This window comes from Penicillium waksmanii (genome assembly GCF_028829765.1).
Source record: "Penicillium waksmanii strain IBT 27052 chromosome Unknown utg000004l:1.0-5674109.0:1.0-5678898.0, whole genome shotgun sequence".
Taxonomy (NCBI): domain Eukaryota; kingdom Fungi; phylum Ascomycota; class Eurotiomycetes; order Eurotiales; family Aspergillaceae; genus Penicillium; species Penicillium waksmanii.
In genome coordinates this window covers 4,507,088-4,524,214 of record NW_026643251.1, presented here as the reverse complement: position 1 = coordinate 4,524,214, position 17,127 = coordinate 4,507,088, and the positions used below count along the sequence as shown (strand labels likewise).

The following is a 17,127-nucleotide window of genomic DNA, read 5'->3' as shown; positions in this document are numbered from 1 at the left end:
GGTGGTTCCTCCGGGGAACAGGAATGTGGAAAAGGGAAGGAAAGGGAAAGGAAAAAAGAGGTCAAGATGATGAAACCTCGTACAGTCAGGGAGGGAAGTGAAAGGTGAAAAAGGTGAAGATGATGGAGGGGGGGAAGTTTTGGGGAGGTTTAGGACCCTTACTGCCAATGGTTTATTTAGATTCTGTACTCTGTACGGACTACGGTGTTAGAGATCTCGATTGCCCCCACTGTAATTTGCCAGTACGGTATGGTATGGTGTGGAGGGGAGAGGAGCAGGAGCAGCGGAGGAGTTTGGTCACTGTATCGGTATCATACAAGTATACTCGGTATACTCAGTACACTCAGTACACTCGATCTGTAACTATACGTCTACAGCCAATCACCACTTGCAGCTCTAATTTTAGCCGCCCTTGCGAAGACAGCTTCGGCGCCAAATGCACGCAACTGAGAGGCCCATGCCGTTCGTTCCCGCAGGTTCACACTCCTTTCCCCTCGTTACCTGGCATCTTGGTTGGTCTACTCTTCAGAGTATCCAGTCTCTTCCTACCTCCACACAGCCTATGGTGTGCGAGTTGGTTTATTCTCGAAAAGAAAAAAAAGCCCGGTCCCACTTCCACATCGCTACCCCCCGTCCCACTTTCTCTACAAAGTAAAGCTGAGCCTCGGGGACATTTCGCGTCCCTTCCCCCCTCCAGTACGGAGTAGTATACCCTAGGGCACGCGATGAAATTAGATGGGGCTGTGTGATTGGAAGGTTCCCTTTAAGGACCTGGCTCCATCGCTGGTGGGGATAAGACAAGGAGGCTGGTCGAATATGAGTTGCCCAGAGGTGACACCGATCCACCCACTCGAGAAACTTCCAGGACGAAGGAGCAGAGGATGAAAGACGGGATGTGTGGGGGGGGGGGGGAGGCTGCGTCTTGGCCAAGGCGATTCTGGGAATTCCAAATTCGGACCTATCCGACCCGTCTGATTGTGTTAATGTGTTCAGAGGGCGTGCACGGTTCCCTGTTCACTCCGTATGTAACTACTTATACGGAGTACAACCAGACGGAAACAAGGAGTCAACACGGGTGAACGGTGGGCTACCCAGGCTGGCTGGTTCCGGTCTGACCCATGGAACTGCCTGCTCTAAATACCTTACCATCTTACCATATCATACAGAGTACAGAGTACGGAGAACGGAGCACGGAGTATACCTTGAGGAATACTACTACTCCCACCACCACCACTTTACTGCCTCCGCTGAATAGCTGAATCAACCCTTGCCACTGCAGTCTTTCGGTGAAGCCAAGCCATACGAGTATCCAACTCCATTCTGAAACCCTCCGAGCAATGGATCTGGGTTGGTGACTCTGAAACACGCCAAACCCGCACTAGTAGGCGCTAGTGGCCCCCTGGGCGGAGTGTGGCCACAGCCTATCATCGATACCTGGCTGCTTGCGGGCGATCACCTCCCATTACGGTTCGGCAATACGACGACTCTTTCTCATTTCTGCGTTACAATGGAGCTGCTTGTGAGGTCATTTTGCGAATATCTTCATCCACACGGTCCATCAACTCCATTCCAATTCCCAGTCCAATGGACTTGTTATCGGTCAAACGGGGAGTCGTGATCGCCTGTGGGAACCGAAATGATCGGCCTCTTTTCCACGTGGTAACCCGCCATCCTGAAACTTGGTGGAGAGGCGAAGTAAGGCATCAGCAAGTAGTGCCAGTGCCACTCGCCGCTATCATATGAAAGCTCTCAGATTGAAGTGTGGTACGGTACGGAGTACAAATGTCGGTACATACAACCTGTACACATGTAAGTATGTACAGTATTGTAGCTATATGATACTCTGTCCTTACTCTCCTCCGCATACATTGTAGAACTAGTTCTTTGTCCAGACACACCATTATGTGTAGTATGCGCAATGCCGCCGTCCTTTCCTCCAGATATCTCCTTCCCACACTATGTACGGAGTACATACGGATTACTCCGTGCCTACGAGTATTCTTCGATATTCAAGCCTACTCCACCGGCGTTGCATGTTCCAACTAGATTGCCAATACCTGGTCGTGGATCCGGATGCCTCGTGAACTCGAAACGTTTCACCATGAACCTTCTAAAAATAAAGATCTCCTGAACCAACGGTCACTGCGCTCAGCCAGCTGACGTTGGTTCGTTTTCGCGTCTCGCTTGTTTCGCCTCTGTTTCGGGCCCCTTTGCCACAATCTCTCCTGAGGCGGTTACTGCGACGGAGTCTCCCTGTTACCTGTTTCATCCATTCATTGGTGGACAATATCCTCTCCTGCTGACGCCAGTCCGGAGTCGAATCGGGTAAATGCATCCTTGCTCTGCGTTCACTGGCCAACGGGAATATGGGACGGTCGATAATCCCCCCCGGGAGCTCGCTAACGAATCGCGGTGTGTCATGTATACATACTTGACCACGAGTACTATGACTGCTACAGAATACTAATTCTGCTACAATCAAGGAATCACATCACAATTCTGACCGAGGTTCAATCAGCCTTTGCTTGGATACCCGATCCTCATCGGACGGGTTATCGCTACTACAGCTGCCTTGGTACCCTTGAAAATCAACACTGGGGTCCTTTTCAAGTTTTGATGGTCCATGTCAACCTTGAAAAGTGAAAGACTGAAAGACATGATTCATGTCAGATCTGTCTGCCAAACTTGTTGAGTGTTCTTTCCATCATTCAATTTTTGAAAGGACATTATACTAGTATATCTCAAGTTACGACCATTCATACTATAGTAAGCCTGCTGGTCTAGTACCTTGGTCCTTTAGTACTAGTCGTAGCATCCATACTATCGCCTACATACTACTAGTAATATCATACTCCGTTACATTGAACAGACAAACCACCCGTGAAACACTTTCCAACCTCACTACTCGTAGCCTTTACCAAGACATGTCATTGGTGCGAGTATCCCCAGACCCCATACTCTCTAGCACTAAGTCTGACACGGCACTGACACTCGCCACGTGGAAAACTAATCCACAGCAAAATAAAATCGAAGACTAGGTGTTACCCGACACTACCGGACAGTAGATGAATATATCCGCCGTATCCCAGACAGCGATCGAGTGACTGGTCGGCGGTGGCACACTCGGCTCCGAATCCACGGTTCTGCAGAGCAAAACCGTGGTTCCCGCCCTCATTTGTTTGATGCTTCAACAGACTTGAAACAACTTGAAGCTCAACAAAAAAATCTTTAAAGTATTACCTCCGACATGTCTACTTCCGATATCTCCGTAAAATGGAACCATGTAATGTGTACGCAGCAGCACCAGTGCGCGTTGTGGAAAGTCACTCGTAAAGGTACGGCAGCGATATGGGCAGGTCGCCGACTCCAGTGTTTACCCATGCAGCTTGGCACTCTGAATGGGTACGACATTCCACGTGTCGCACTCCCAGTGTGATCAAGTTAGAGCAAGCCTTTGGAGCAGGTCGCTCGTGTTGATGTATGCAGTTGGCGTATAGACAGCTCAGTGCATGAAAGACCCAACAGAGCCGGTTCCGGCCCACATCAAAATTCTCCTAGCCTCCTCTCTGCCCCGATCCGCATTTACGTTTAATTTATTTATTTCTTTGCGCCTATCACAGGCGACGCCAGGGTTCGTGTCACGTACATACTCTCTAGGCTGTCTTTCTTTGTTTTTCATATCCCATGGCCAGCACGCGCTACTGTCCATCGGGAGTTTTTCCGAGGTTCTCACGATGGCATACGTACTGTATTGTATTCCAAACCTATAATATACATAAATTGGTTCAGATTAAGCGTGGCATATCGCCAGTAGTCTATATGTCTCGGTAGATACGTATAATTCTTTCAGATTGACAGCAAGGCTATTAGTAAATCTCCGATATGTGGAAACATGCGACAAAATGCATCGTTTGAGTTTGGAAATTTGGAAATTGTTGATGCATCCATTATGTTGAGATTTTCGTGATCATTTCGGCATGACTCATGATGTTTCTTCTCCAGTCTCTAGTCCATGGGTGTCGATGGCAATTAAGGACCCAGGGGAACGTATCCGTAAACCCTTGTCCACATGTTGCTGGCTCGATCGTATTCGTTCCACGAGTATTGCATAAAAGGCTGCTCATCGCTTCTTTTCCACGCGGCAATATCTTTCTCCGTTGCGTCGGGAGGGTAGCCGTCTCGTGGGCGAAAAACGCCATGCGGTCGAATTCGTGCCCCCTGTGGAATTACTAGGCCTGGTGTTCTGATGTCTACCTCCGATGGCGGAGGAGACGGACTTGCAGCAAGTGTCGAGTTGAGAATGCTGAGCTGGCCGCTGATTGTAGTTGGAGCTATGCTCATCTCAATTGCTAGGCGTTCCTCTATCATCATGATTGTCTCGGCAAGAGCGGCCCCCTCATCCCGTTTGTAAAGACCGTATAAACGGTGTGTTCGACGGAGTAGGGCCAAAGCTGTCCGCCGGACCGTCGGCTCGCGACATCTCAGACATGTGAACCAGAGTGGTAGACCAACACCCACCTCAAATGTAAACGGCGGCAGTGTGCCGTCCTGTCCTGCCAAGCTGTTCACCGCAACGGCGCCTTGTTCCAATATGTTTTGAAAATTGTGGAAACAAGCATCTGTTGTGATTCGTGATGATGAAACGCATACTGTCAACATGACAGACAGCATCTCATAGTAGGTGAGGAGAAGGGCGCCGGTTCCAATCTGCGACGCTGATAAGTCGGACTCCATAAATTTTGTAAAAGCAAGGTGCCAACTCTGGAGTTTGGCTGAGAGGACTCGTTGCCGATGCATCATCTCTTCTGGTATATGCCAGGCGTGGGACGTTTTGAGATAATCTTCACACCTGCCTTCGAAGAGTGGTATTTCTGTAGCTAGGATGACAATGGCATCACGAGCAGACTTCAAAGAGGTAAATTCTTGCTTCGTTGCAAACACATCCCCAGACTCGTCTATTAACGTACTCGCCAAATCCCAGACGCTGTGGAGAGAAACTGCCCCTAATCGGACAAAAAGGGGGATGATAGTCTCTCTGAGGAGAAAGAGCTTTGCTGGTGCCACAGTGCCACACTGACTCTGAGCTCGCAAGGTATGGATCAGGTGTATACCCTGTCCATAGAGGCGCAACGACTCCTCGACACCTCCAAGAAGGGTTTCTATACAGATAAATAGAACGCAAGTGATTAATCCAACAAAGGCGTCCGCGCCGCCTCTTTCGATACTTTCTCGAACAGTGGTTACCGCACGAGAATACCAATCTAACGCATCTTGGTGTTTTTGGCTAAGGGAATGGGGTTGGTTGCCGCGACGTAGAGATGTCAGATCGGGACAGGGATCAGGACATTCAAATAATGAGCTGATGGAGATCATAGCATCCCATATAGCCGATTCACTGCGGCAGACCTGTGGAACAATGGTGCGCCAGAATTCCACATCCAATCCACCACCGATGGACTCTGCAGCATGCTGGAAATAATAGGCAAAGGCACGACGCTCCCGCGATCCTTTATCTGACGACAAGGAAAGTGGACTGTGCAATGGAAGGACTGCAAATGTGGAAGAATATTTGACAGAGTTCCCATTTTGATAGTCGCACTTGCGACCTGTGCTCGTACATCGGAGACACTGAGGTTTTTCTTCACCACACTTGACTCTTCGAATTCTGGAGAGAATGTTTAACGATAGCCGTGAGGTTATTACATGGGAATTCATGAGCTTACTTGCATGTCCTGCATCCAAGCTTTGATCTGAGAGGTTTGAAAGAGACCTCCTTTAAGTGGGCTGACGGGCTTACTGACATGTTGCCGGCATGACCTAGGCACTGAATGTGTGAGGGATGGTATGGGCTTGTTGGTAACGAGTCGACACAATGCTGAACATGAGAGAATGAGTAGGGTACCTTCAGATGAGGTCAATCCCTTGAATATACCAAGACCACCAGCCTGTCGGTCATTTCATATCACCTGCCACGCAATGTAAGATACTGTTTGGGTGAGATACCGGAAGATCAATCTTCCGATGGACCCGGTTATCCACTTAACTGGGCCTAGCGGGGCTTGGCATGATCTTTCGAGAAACAACCAAGAAACTAGTGGACTGACCATGCTCATGAACAACCACACAGTCAAATTCTCCGATGCTGGGTCTAATTCTGGATTTCTGAGACCATCTGGATGGATCCTGAGCCTCCATTGTGTGGGCTTCTAGACCCCGCCCAGAACCGTCGCTACCATGTTGACCAGCACACCTGCTCCACACCAACGACAACAACATCCAAACTGGACAGGTCAGATATTCTTAATCGGCCTCGTGCAGCATGTTCGATAGGTCGCCTGTCTAGTTTGCATCTGCAAGTCTGCACATCTGCGAACTTGCGACGAGGGGTGATCGGACATGCATAAATAGTGCCTTCGGGGGGGGGAGCGATGAAATCAGCGGTGACCCGTGGAAACATTCAACAACATACCGAATGGTCCTTTTTGACTAGATTAGATGTAAAAACTAGGGAGTTTATATGGAGTTCTTCTGTATGTACATGCTCATACTCTGTCAAGGCTGAACTCATCAACTTTGCAGCCCCACTACTCCTCAAACTGTAGGCCAGTTGTGAAACGCCTGACCGGGCCCCGATCCTCCTCCACTTACATTTACACACTAGCCTAGCTTCTCTCTCCCCCCCCAGCCTCACAGCTTCCTTCTGATTTCAAGTTCCCTATCTTTTTCCCCTCTCTCCTCCAATGCCGTTGAGCCACTGTTACCTCATGTGAAAAAAAAAGCACCATGCCATCCAGCGTCGCTTACTCCGAAACAAGGACCCTGGCGAATGATCATAATGCTCGCGCCCTGAACGGCTCTTATCGACTGGGGCGGGAACCGTTGGAAATGCCCTCGCGGCCAGATGAAGCCCGCAAAAATGAAGATATCTTCTTGAACATTGCTAGAACAGACTCAGACCGCCGCGATTCATTGGGTCGCTCCGATTTTCGTCGGGTAAGTTCCCTCCCCCTACATCTGAGCTCTGGTTCGCGTTGCTGTTGCTGGTCGTCACATCGATCCAACCCCATTCGCTCCGGAATAGATGGCCATGAAGCTCACAAAACGCCTACTAGTCACGACTTGGTTATTCAAGCCAATCTCTCCGGTCACCAACCACGCGGTTTGACACCGAACAAACCCCCTCTCCCGATCAGCGCCTCAGCAATGCGGAGAGCCCCTTGCTTGCGCAGAATGAATCCCCAACGCTCGCTTACAGCTCTCTCCACACGCCAGCAGCCTCCTCTCACCCTCTAGACGATCACAATCGCTTCCGCTATTCAAGTTTAGGATCTGGTGCCCGGTCAACCATTGGCGCGCCACGAAGCCGACTCAGTCGCACCAGTCCAGAGGCCTCTCCCCATTCGGCCTCAGTCAACGGGGAGCGCCGTTCTTCCTTCCATGAACCGCGTCTACAACGCCATTCAACGCTTTCAACAGTACGAAGCAGCCGGCAGCCATCGACATCTGAGGCGACGGAGAGAATTCGCGGCGAGGCTGAAAAATCACGCGCGGATGGTACAGAGTCAACATTATCTACAAATGCGCCTTCTACCGTCTGGGATGAACTTGATGATCTAAAGTCTCGAATTCGCAAGCTGGAGCTCACGGGGAAACTTCCGCCATCGTCGCAAGCCGCGATCTCTGGGACATCAAACGAAAGACCCCGAACCGCCGCCACGACCATGACTGCAATTTCAACTTCTCCCAGACACCACCGTAAAGCCAGTACATCTGCTGCAGACGCTGAAAGTGCTGTTCATGATCTGGTGCATCCCCTTTTGCAATCCGCATTGGCCAAGGCCAAGGCGGTACTAGGCAGTGACGTGTATTCGGCACTAGATGCGACGATCACAGATGCATTGAAGCTCTCGACTTTGTTGGGCGCCAATACAACCCCGTCAGGCACTGTGTCTGTGGTAAATGGAGGATATACTTCGTCAGAAAGACAAGCCCGACGTAAAGCTGACAGCGTGTGTCGTAGCCTGACCGAGCTGTGTTTAGCGTTGACGGATGAGCAACTCAAGAAAACTCGACCATCCTCCAGCCACGCCAGCACTGTGCAGCCTCAACGATCCAATGGCGGGGAGAACGAATCACTTGCCACGAGCTCCTCCTACCAGCGAACGATCAATCACGAACCCGAAAACGTCGAGCGGCGACAAAGTACTAGCCGCATTTCTAGTCGTCTCGAAGCGCGAAGAGCATCTCTCATCAACCACAGCCCTAGTAATCCTACTGAAGCCAAATCCCCCCCAGTCACCCAGCGTCGCTCCTCCGCCTAGTCGCCTTCACCGCGCTTCAACTACTCTTCGGAGCCGCAGGTTAACCTTCGACGATGAAAATGGAGAAATTTCTAGCCCGCATAGTCGCTCACTTTCCCGAGCTGTGACTGAGATCGGCACGCCCAGCCCGACTCAGAATGTGTCTCCGCGGCAGCGATTTTCTTATAACCACTCGCGGTCCATCTCGAACGCTCCCCAGGACCAGAGCCTGGGGATCTCTCCCCGGTCCACACAATTCCAGGCACCGGCTCCTTCTCAGGCCCCTCCAACGCCTCAGTCGTTACCCGCACAGCCACGAACGCCTACTGTCTCATCACAGACCGGGATACCAGCTCGTCGTAGCTATATGACACCCGGCGTTTATTCTCCCGCTGCACCCCGCTCCAATATCCAAGCCGGATCGCGCCGATACGGCCTTTCTACAAGCTTCTCAAATGCCACACCGCGCTCCGGGGCCGAAGAAAGCCCCCGCTCACCCCAGGTAGAGTCCCCGAAAACTCGAATTGGCATCCCATCGAGTAAAACGGCGACCAGTTATACACCTATTCAACAACCTCGACTCCGTACCAACAGTTTAGGGGCGCGGAGATTTGGTCTCAGAACCCGCTCTTCTACTGCACCTGATGAATCTGCCAACATCGATGACAGTATCGACTAAATTTAAGCCGCTCACACACTCTGTTGACGCGCCATTATGCATGCCTACCGACCACTTAAATTCGGTTACGCCTCCTTGTTACTCACTTAACCTAGCGCCACCGCATCTGACAATGTTTCACCTCGAATATTTCGACACAACACACTTGGCGTTTTTATTTTATCCTGAGACGCTTGCGTTTGCATTGCGTTTGCATACTGAATGGATCCGGAGTCTTTCGTCGCATTGTCCAAAACAAATGAACTTTTTGACACCATTCGGCATTGGTGCATCATGACATATACACTATCGGCTTCTTTCATCCGAAATGTCTCAGAATGAGTTATGATATGCTACTCACCCGGCAGAAACGAATTCCAAAGTCCCTTTGTATCGACATTATTTCAAATTTTTTTTTCACACTGTTTCATTTTGTTCAAATTCTTTTCTCCTTGGGGACGGGACCCCTGCCAAATCATTGGTCTCCAGCACCATTGGATACATGTACAAAACCGACCATCTCGCCCGGCGTTCATGTTCAATACTTCTTTTCTTCTTGTACATTTCACAGTTGTCTTTTTTTTGTCTTAGCCACATCAATTTGTGGAACGATTTTCCCTTACGAATGCATGAGAGTTTTTATTTCCACTACTGCTTATCAAACTAAACTCCCTCAAAGAAACGATATAGATCACTCTAATCTTTGAAATGCTTCTTCCAGTAAGGCTGCTTCCTGTGCTCGGTGCTCTTTACCAAAACCCGTGGCGACACTGGGCGTTGCTCCGCGACCTGCAAAACGCAGGCGACGACCCTTATGCTGGCCAGTGGTATCAAAAATCGTTTCTAGGCGAGTTTTTGCAAAAGACCACGGTCCGTCGTTCAAAGACTCCTCTTGGCACCAGACAATATCAGAGGCGTTCGAATACTGAATGAGATTATCCCGCGCTTGCTCCCAAGGGAAAGGGTGTAGCTGCTCAATGCGGGTAATCGCCGTGTCTGTTATCCCATGCGCATCGCGATAATTTGCCAGCGCGTAATAAACTTGGCCAGAACAGTAGATGACTCTTTTGATTTCCGAGGGCGTGGCGATTGCAGTGCCATGTGCCGGGTCAGCAATAAGAGGTTGGAACCGAGAGTCTCCTGTGAAGTCCTCGATGTGAGACTTCACTGAGGGATGGCGTAGCAGAGACTTCGAGAAAAATAGAATTAGAGCTGGATTTTGTGTGAATGCATTAGCTGAAGGGGAACTGTAGTATTTTCTTTCCAGATAAGACTTACGCTTTCTGAATTCTCTGTGCAACTGTCGTCTCAACACATGGAAAATATTGGCCGGGGTAGTCATTTGAACCACTTGCATGTTGGTGTCTTGATGCTGTCTCTCGATCTGTTTCTCTGTCGGAAAGAAGCGGCCATCCTCGCTGCATAACTGCAGAAAACGCTCCATTCGGGCCGAAGAATGCTCTGGTCCCTGTCCATCAAACCCATGAGGCAGAGATAAAACAAGCCCAGAGCGCAGGAGCCATTTGTTCTCTGCGGATGAGATGAATTGATCGATGATGCATTGTGCGTTGTTTGCAAAGTCGCCAAACTGTGCCTCCCACATCACCAAACTATTCGGGTACAGGCAAGAATAACCGTAGTCGAACCCCATTACGCCATATTCGCTCAGTGAAGAGTTCCCAATAGTGAATTCACCTTGATCCGGGCCGAGATTGTTTAGTGGTAAATAGGCTCCTCCGTCTTTTTGATCATGAAGCACGGCATGACGTTGTGAGAAAGTACCGCGCTCAACGTCTTGGCCGGAGACACGAACATGATGCCCTTCGAGGCATAGACTCCCCATTGCCAGAGCCTCAGCCGTGGCCCAATCAATATCCCGACCATCTGCTAGGTTCTGCTGGCGCTTTTGAAGAATTCGTTTCAAGCTTTTGTGTACTTGGAACGGCTCCGCAGGAACGCCGAGCTTGCTTGCGATCGTTCCAACCATATCGCGGTCAATAGAAGTTGCCTTTGCTGCAAAGCTCTCCCGCATGACCTCTTCTGGTCTCTTCATATCCAGCCATGGGGTTGTGAGATACTCACGCTCAAGAGCCTCGGGGCTTGTGCTATTTTCTAGACTCCTGGTCATCTCCTCCCAAACCCTGACCTCCATCTGTTTGACTTCATCGACTGTGACCACTCCTTCCAGAGCCAGTTTCTCTGTGTATGATTCGAGGTGAGGAGTCTTCTTCTTGATCTGCTCGTACATTATCGGTTGAGTGAAGGACGGTTGATCCATTTCATTGTGACCATGCTTTCTGTAGCAGATCATGTCAACCCAGCAATCCTTGCCAAATCTTGCGCGATAATCCGCAGCCATTTTGCAGACAAAAACCACGGCCTCGGCATCATCCGCATTAACATGAAAGATTGGGGCGGCAATACTCTTTGCTATATCTGACGCATAGGGCGAGGTTCGCGAAGAGTCGGCGTCCGTGGTGAATCCGACTTGGTTGTTGATAATCAAGTGCACAGTACCACCCGTTTCGTAGAATTTCAGCCCAGAGAGCCCCAAGGTTTCGTAGATGACTCCCTGGCCAGAGAAAGAGGCATCCGTGTGACTGTTCAAAACCATGGTAGTCGCTCGATCCCCGTGATTCTGGTGTTGGACAGCCCGAGCCATGCCTTGGCCAAGTGTATTCTGGGCTTCCAGGTGAGATGGGTTTGGCAGAATCAAAACATTCACATCTTTTCCACTTGGGGTTTTTCGATCATGGCTAATTCCAAGGTGGTATTTGACGTCGCCTGAGATCTTCTGACGAGATTCTGAATCGGAAGAAAATTCACTGAAGATCAGCTCGTTTGGCTTTCGACCTACATTGCTAAGCACATTCAACTTGCCACGGTGACAGCAAGGGAAGATAATGTTCTTGACGCCATTTTCTGCGCTAGCGTCGATTATCGCTTTTAAAGCAGGGATCTGAGTCTCGACGCCTTCAATACTGAATCTCTTAGCATTGGGGAACTTGGCGGACATGAATTTCTCGAAGGTGGTTGTCCAAACAAGACGATCAAGGATTCGTTTTTTCTCTTCTGAGGAGAACCGGTAGGGCTCGGGAACTTCTAGTCGCTCACGAATCCATTGACGTTCCTCGATAGTCTCAACGTGACTATACTCGGTACCAATCGATCCGCAGTATACATCTTCGCAAGCTTTGATGATATCTCGGAGGGTCATTGTTCGAGTGCCAGCTGAGACGAAGTAGTGTGGTAGCATTTCAGGACCGAGGACAACTTCCTGATCCATATCAAACTCAGTGAATCCATAGAATTCTGGCTTGAGTTCCTCTGGATACGGGAATCTTTTCTCGGGTGGATTGAGTGGATTTGTTTTAGCCTTCTTGTGACCAAAAACTTGATAGGCGCGGACTAAGCGCACAATCTTGGAATAATGAACGGGCGCAGTAGATGAAGCTGGAATCCCCTTGACGACACCTTTGTTGATCGTATTCAAGAACAATGGAGACTTTCCCAGAGGCTCAAACGTAGGCTCCGAGGTTGGTAGGCCATTTTCGACGGCATTGAAATATTCTCTCCAGGAAGAATGGACAGAAGCTGGATCTTGACACCAAGCAGTATATATATGGTCCAGATAATCCGATGAGCTTGCCATGGAAGCAGCAGAGTAGTATTGCTAGATATATCAGGTTTAGTATTCGGGTATGGCAATGAATGGGAGTAGTCCATAGTTGCTTACTCGTTGAGGCTGGAGGCCTCGCAAATATCGACTTCTAGATGCTACCAGGTTGTACCTCACATTTTGGGTAATCGCTTTAGCACCAAATCTCTTCGGACATTTTAGAAGTGATGTCTTTGACGAAAGCATTCTTGCGGATGTGACAATAATACTATATTGCCCCACGCTATCTTCAAATATCCCTCTTTGTAAATTAGACCTCCAAAGAGACCGTATTTTCAGATGGTGGCTCAACTAACCAAAATTTAACATCAAATACTGATCCTGTGAAATCTAATTCTTTTATTGAGCTCTGGGTCATTATCGATGAGTTTTAGAATATCCATATAACCGTGAAGTAGCCGATGCGGGGAGAGTGTCGGGCCACCCATCCGACATTCGGCATCGCGAAATGATGCCGATGGTTGTCGGTTGTGGCTTCAGTAACCTCCCATGGATCACTACATGTCCATTTCTCCTATAATATATGCGTGCGCTGGGCTGAAAATGGCTATTTCCTTCACTTGTTTTCCGTCTAGAGAACTACGGTGTTATAATAAGATTAATTTCTTACTGGCTGGTGTGCAAAATATGACATTATATAAATGAAGAGTGTAGGTGGCTTCTCTAGCGAAAAGTAAAACTCGACAGACATTCATTTCAAGCTAGAAATTCGGTATAAGGCCCGACTTGTGAGCGCGACGTATCTTGCTCGAATTCATTTTGACTACGTTCTGCTATCCAGAACACAATATAATTAATCACTGCCAGATAATCAAAAGCTTAAGACTTTCTCAAATCCTTCAAAGAAAATTTTAGACACTGATTCAAGCATCAGCCTAGGAAGTGAAAATTCGGGAATGAGTAGACCAAAAAAGTCTTAGTTAACTAACTAGTGTTGATGCCGACATGCCTCAGGTATACAGTTTACGCTTTGCTTTGTCTTCTTCTTCACCACCATCATCATCATCTATCCACTACATCTTTCATGCATGCACATGTACACCTTCCAGCAGGTTTTGGCTTGGGTGTATCTACTCTCTCTCTCTCTTTAATCCCCCAATACTCGGAAGATGTTCAATATACACCAAAAACTACTGGAAGAAAGAGCCTCGCTTGTAAACTACCTTGATATTGTTTTTTTCAAGTTCTTGGAGTTTTTAAAATTTTGCTTACTGTTCAATTGGCTCGGAGATTCCAAGTTTTGAGTGAAGCTAGGGGTTATACCCGAGTGTGACGTCGCTCGAGTTGGTCGTTTCCAGCGGATCGTAGTTTTATACTGAGCTAGTCAAATTTGATAATTCGCTAGCCTAATAAGGATGCTATACTCATAAATAAAAAATATTATTCCAAGTTTACGACCGACCTTGGATTTTAAGTGATAATGCCATGATAAGCACCTCCATGAGCAAAGAATCGAGAGGAATTACTCTAAAAATACTTATCCATCCGTCCACTCCCAACCAGCCTTGTTGGAAGACGCAGAATACCATAGACGGACAACCTGCAAAATTGGAAGCGGGTTGCCTCAAGGAGAAAGTCCATCTATACCTGATTACGAACTGACGAACTATTGGGGCGTGATCGGTTGAATTTATGAGAGATCAAACCCTCGGATTTACCGGCCTCAGCCATGACTCAAACTATTCAAGTCGTTCCTGACTAGCCATACTCAGTAGATCCCATTCTCACCAATAGAATCGAGACAACAACCGTTTAATTATCCACCTTTGCGAGGTTGACGACGCCTCTAACTACGATAGGAAGTTATGTGGCTGATTAGTCATGATAGAAGGAGCTAAAAGGAGCTAAAAGGAGCTAAATCGAGAACTTACGTCCGCAAGGTGGATCTTTTCTAGAGACCTTTGAAAAATTGCCAATGGGGTTCTTCGGATGGATCATAGGTATTTATTGCTGTGGGTATCTGCCCACCGGAAGAAAGTCTTAGCAGTCGAAATTTGGTCGGCTCTTGAGTTCCAAACAGCACAAAAGAAGAATCAATAGCCCAATCTATAGACTAGTTAAGCCATTGCTGAAACGGCCACGGAACGTACAAGGGGTTACTTAACCAGCTACGTCTTCGTTGTCTCTAGGAGGGGATTGTTTCAAGCAGTCTCAATTCCGGCTGATGCCTGGAGAGAGCCCAAGGGGGCTTGTATGAAGCATTTGATTTCCGATTGCGGTTAGTTTTTAGTCTCGCTTATTGGCCTCTTTTCTTGATTTCCCAAGAGCTAGTATCGGGGGATTAAAATTACACCAGTGACTGGGCCCCTGAAAAATCGACGACTGGGGGATATCTGTCAATTCCTCCTCCTCTTTCTTCCTCTTCGTCGAACGAAGTATTTGGTCTTCGATGCCCTGAGATAGTAGGGTACAGGGAATCTCGCCGTGCTGGGCTCAACGCCAATTAATACCCCGCCGTTTCAGCATGAAGCCATTCTCTTATCTCGTTATCCTTACAATTGCGGCATTCCAAAGCCTTTGTGTCATTGCCGAAGACCAGACATCATGCAACCCGCTCAAGAACACAACATGCGATGCCGATCCGGCTCTCGGTACCGAACATACATGGTTGTTCAACTCGACTCTCGATGATGAACTTTGGGACATGGCGACTGGAACACTCGACTACACCGATGAAGGCGCCGATTTCAAGATTACAAAAGAGAACGGCTCTACCCTTCTACAGTCCAACTTTTATATCCTCTTCGGAGTTATGGAGGCTCATGTAAAAATGGCCAAAGGGGCAGGAATCATCAGCAGTGTTATCTTGCAATCAGATGACCTGGATGAGATCGATTGGGAATGGGTTGGCTACAATACAAGCCAGGTTCAGTCCGATTTCTTTGGAAAAGGAAACACTACGACCAGTAACCGCGGTGGCTACCATCCCGTTGCGAATGCCGACACGGAATTCCACAACTACACTTCCTACTGGGATAGAGACAGACTCGAATGGTGGATTGATGGTAAATTAATGCGGACGGTCAATTATTCAGAACCATTAACCGTCTATGGCAAAAATTATCCCCAAACGCCATGCAGAGTCAAAGTCAGCAATTGGCCGGTTGGAATCAAGTCACAATCTACCGGTAACATCGAATGGGGCGGCGGTTTGGTGGATTGGTCTGACCTACCTTTTACTATGACGGTGCAAAAGATCCGAGTGCAAGACTTTCATTCAGGAAAGGAGTATAAGTATACCAACCAAAACGGGACTTACGAAAGCATCAAAACTGTTGAGTGAGTGATTCTAGATTGATATTCTTGCGCCCTTATCCTCGTGAGCTTTCCATCATTAACTAACGGCGATATTCCAGGGGTAACTCCACTGCAAAAGCTGAAATAAACAAGAAGCCCGCGGAAACTTTGGCTCAAAAATGGGATGACCTAGGGAACGGTGCCCATATTGGTGTTTATTGTGGTGCAGGGGCCGCAGGACTTATCATATTCGCTGCCTTTGGATGGTGGTGCCGACGCCAGCGCCAAAAAGGGCGTCTTCAGCGCGGATTAGACAATGGCCAAAGAAGTGAAGAATTGGATGAAATGAATAGCATGAAAAACAAATGGCGGTCAAGTCAATGGGGTCAGACAAGCTACCAGCAGGTGCGCTAACCGCTGAATCTTCCAATATTGGGGTTGTCTCTTCCTCTTTGGTTCTGTTTCTTTCTTTCTCGGGATTTCTTCTTCTTCAACTTCTTTCATGTACATATATCCGTGACACACGGTTTCCATATTCTACTAGTATTACTACTACTAGTATACAACAACTTACCTTCGATTAGACGTTACGGCGGTTCAAGTTATCTGCGTCCACCATGCACACAAAATATACGACAAGACAGTGAATTGAAAAGCAAAAGCAGAAGGCTGGGCTCATATTCTGAGTACTAGTATTTGACAAAAGAACTTCCCATTTTGTTCCAGGAAACTCAGTAGTGTAGAAATTTTTCTACCTGACTCAACCTGGTATTTTTTCCTGCGTTGATTTTCCGGTTTGAACTCTGCAGCCACACCACTTCCAGTCCTTAGCATGGACTGTAGTTTCAACGCTCAAAGGTGGTATTTGAGAATATTGCGATCAGATAGCGCGGGCGATCGCTTTTCGGATAGAGATAGACTGTTTAATGTAGGACGCATTCGCGAGGACGTTGATAGAGGATGATGGCGAAGATTTCTCTCATTGCTTCACAGCATACGTACCACCGACGACGAAGCAAGACGAGTATCCTGCTCCTTTGTTCGAAGTGAACGCACGATATAACATGCCCAATGACTGCCACAGTGATAGACGTGGTGATATGCCGAACTCCGAGTCGTTCGTCATACCGCCACCAGAGATCATGTCAGGACCTCAGAGAGAACATATAGAGAACAAATGAGCACCGAGGTCATTATGCTGTCCAACCCTAAGCTTCCTATTACCGTGGAAAATGAATTATTAAATCCGCAAG

The 17,127-nt window shown here is 48.2% G+C and overlaps 4 protein-coding genes across 4 annotated transcripts; 2 read left to right on the top strand and 2 right to left on the bottom strand.

The window, feature by feature from the left end:
• Positions 1-4,029: 4,029 nt before the first annotated feature.
• N7481_004505 (uncharacterized protein) lies at positions 4,030-5,803 on the bottom strand (the record flags this gene model as incomplete). The annotated part of the gene is made up of 2 exons (XM_057263724.1): positions 4,030-5,665; positions 5,724-5,803. 2 exons carry the CDS (start codon positions 5,801-5,803, stop codon positions 4,030-4,032), a joined length of 1,716 nt encoding a protein of 571 aa, XP_057125385.1.
• Positions 5,804-6,783: 980 nt separating this feature from the next.
• N7481_004504 (putative LPXTG-motif cell wall anchor domain protein) lies at positions 6,784-8,979 on the top strand (the record flags this gene model as incomplete). The annotated part of the gene is given in 3 exon segments (XM_057263723.1): positions 6,784-6,993; positions 7,113-8,202; positions 8,222-8,979. 3 exon segments carry the CDS (start codon positions 6,784-6,786, stop codon positions 8,977-8,979), a joined length of 2,058 nt encoding a protein of 685 aa, XP_057125384.1.
• A 670-nt stretch (positions 8,980-9,649) lies between these two features.
• N7481_004503 (2-oxoglutarate dehydrogenase family protein) lies at positions 9,650-12,823 on the bottom strand (the record flags this gene model as incomplete). The annotated part of the gene is made up of 3 exons (XM_057263722.1): positions 9,650-10,170; positions 10,237-12,631; positions 12,695-12,823. The coding sequence occupies 3 exons, from the start codon at positions 12,821-12,823 to the stop codon at positions 9,650-9,652; spliced, it is 3,045 nt and encodes a 1,014-aa protein (XP_057125383.1).
• Positions 12,824-15,101: 2,278 nt separating this feature from the next.
• Positions 15,102-16,288, top strand: N7481_004502 (glycoside hydrolase family 16 protein; the record flags this gene model as incomplete). The annotated part of the gene is made up of 2 exons (XM_057263721.1): positions 15,102-15,916; positions 15,994-16,288. 2 exons carry the CDS (start codon positions 15,102-15,104, stop codon positions 16,286-16,288), a joined length of 1,110 nt encoding a protein of 369 aa, XP_057125382.1.
• Between the last annotated feature and the right edge of the window lie 839 nt (positions 16,289-17,127).